The 2,658-nt window shown below is 38.8% G+C and overlaps 1 protein-coding gene across 1 annotated transcript in view; it reads left to right on the top strand.

The window, feature by feature from the left end:
* The window catches only part of LOC105557363, a 1,711-nt gene extending 1,350 nt beyond the window's left edge, over positions 1-361 (top strand). The window contains exon 2 of the mRNA XM_012004582.1: positions 1-361. Within this exon, the coding sequence (XP_011859972.1) occupies positions 1-244 (244 nt within the window). The 3' untranslated portion in view covers positions 245-361.
* Positions 362-2,658: the final 2,297 nt, after the last annotated feature.

The following is a 2,658-nucleotide window of genomic DNA, read 5'->3' as shown; positions in this document are numbered from 1 at the left end:
ATCAGTTCAAAATGCAATTCAAGGATTTAAAAAACCAGGAATTTGGCCCTATAATCCACATGTTTTTAACGATGAAGATTATGCTCCATCATCAATGACAGACCGTCCAGTAAAAGATGTTCCAGACAATATTACACCAGTACGCGACAATATCCTCCCGCCTTGCGATAATGCTACACCACAATGCAACATTAAAGAAATGAAGTATAATCAATATGTTAATTCTCTATATCGGTGCTTTTAATTTTATGAAAAAGATCAGAAGTACCGACACAGAGCGAACATACTAATTATATTATATGAAAACTAATAAAAATACTTTATACATAGAAAAAATGGCAAATGTCGGCGTAGGAGAGGTATGCAGTAAGTTATAAATCTGATAATAAAAATTTTCAATTATAGAATGTATTTATTTTAATATTTAATAATATATAACATTTATTATTATTAAATTAACCGCAATTTTCAGTAATATATAAAAATCTAATTTTTAATAGAAATAATACTAGGTACAAATATTATAATATATTTAAATGTATATAGTGTAAATCTATCTTATATATTATTTAAAAACAAAAAATTTACACTTATACTCATACGTTATACACTTATACGTTTGTTGTCCCCCTCCCCCCCGGTGTTGTGAGTCGGTTACTGAAAGTTTAAGCCCGCTGCAGACGATGCTATTTTTCCTGCTGGACTGCTTGCGATTTACTAAATTACTAGGAATCCTGAGTGCTGAGTGGTGCAATGATAGTAATTTACTAAAACGCAAGCAATCCAGCAGGAAAAATAGCATCGTCTGCAGCGGGCTTTAGCTGCTCTATGTTTCGAAAGAGCCCACATAAACACCTTAACTCATGTTTGTACAGTATATCGCAATATAAAATGCTTTATATTTTGTGGTAGCACATTTATACATATGTATAAAAATTTATCCTTTTCTTACATATCTTTTTTGCTTTTTTTTATAATGTTCAATAGCTAGCTTAAATATATAATGTTACTGGCTACGTATCGAGTGTCACGACCAGATAAAATTCTGTTCACGGTTTTACAAAATGTATATGTATAGAAATAATTTAATAATAACTTGTATAACAGCAAGTTTTAATTCTTCTTTATGTTCGACGCATTTAACAAAATTTGAGTTTAGCTTTTCGTACACACGCTCACGAAGTAAAACAGAAACATTTTTGCGAAAACACAATGAAGAAATATTTTCATTTAAAACAGAATCAGCTTCAATAAATATATTCAAAAAGCAGATAGATGGATACGTTAGAGATTGTTTTTCTTTAACATATTCTGCATTGATTACATATTTTTTATGTGATGTGTCGGTACTTAAGACTTTCTTTACATGTTATACAATTTTTAAATGTCTTTATTGACAAAACCTTTTTTACAACCCAGCCAGCAACGTATGATCTATTGCTTTCTTGTAATGGATATGTTTTAGGTGTATTTTCTGTTAAGGTTTGATTTCTTAATGTTTGATTATCGCGCTTCGCGTAGTTCCGTGTCGCCACGTATATTGGCAGCCAATAAGAGGCTTCTTTGTTTGTTCCCCTACGCGGGCACGCCAGCGTCGCAGCGCGGTCAGTCGTTGTCCGTACTCTCTCGACACGTGACATGTGTGTTACTTTTACAAGTCTAATAAAAATCTGTGAAACCAGAAGTCGGATCTGAGGTTGAATATTACGACGATCATTCCCTATATCCTCTCCGGACGAACCACGCTCTGCTACAACAGGTTATGGGCCCAGGCCACCCAGCTCACTGCGAAAGTAACAGTAGGGCACAAGGAGACTCAAAACTCTCGTCGCTGAGCGTGAAGAGGCGTTCGCCGCTACACAGTGTAAGTCCGCCATATTTGACGACATCCCGAGTCCCGTGTATACCGTACTAACGATGTCGGATACAATTTCCACGAAAAACGTGACGAAGCTGGACGGGAAAAACTACCAAATATGGAAGTTCCAGATAACCTCCCTCCTTGTCGCGAACGACGTTTACGACGTGGTAACCGGCGACAGAGAGATGCCCCCGGAGACTAACGAGAATGCCGCAGCTCGCAAGCAATGGGTAAAGGACAACGCAAAAGCGATGGTCTTAATCTCCACATCGATTGAAGACTCACAGCTAGAAAGTCTACTGATATGCACAAGCGCAAAAGACATGTGGAACCATCTGAGTACTATCCACGAGCAGAAATCAGCGTCGAACAAGCTGATTCTCACGCAGCGTTTCCACGAATATCGAATGAGCCCGAACGATTCCGTCGTACAACACGTTGCAAAAGTACGTAACATGGCACGCGTTCTGACTGACCTCGGCGAGAACGTTTCAGATGTCGCCATAATGGCGAAAATTATCGCCAGCCTTCCATCCAAGTTCAATCCTCTGAAGACAGCCTGGGACAGTGTTGCGACGACCGATCAAACCCTGGCTAACTTACTAGAGCGATTGATCAAGGAGGAAAGTCGAATGACAGTCGAGGACGAGACTGCGAATGCGCTCGCCGCCATGAGCATGAACGGGAACAAGAAACCAACGGCGCCTGGTGTCAAGGGACAGCAAAAAGGGCAGCAAAACAAGAAGAAGGGATCTGCGTGTTTTTACTGCCACAAAAAAGGCCACTTCGAGCGAAAC

Source organism: Vollenhovia emeryi, unplaced genomic scaffold (genome assembly GCF_000949405.1).
Source record: "Vollenhovia emeryi isolate VEMERY1.0 unplaced genomic scaffold, V.emery_V1.0 DF939506.1, whole genome shotgun sequence".
Classification (NCBI taxonomy): domain Eukaryota; kingdom Metazoa; phylum Arthropoda; class Insecta; order Hymenoptera; family Formicidae; genus Vollenhovia; species Vollenhovia emeryi.
The sequence above is the reverse complement of the archived record's forward strand: the minus strand, read 5'-3'. Positions and strand labels throughout refer to the sequence as shown.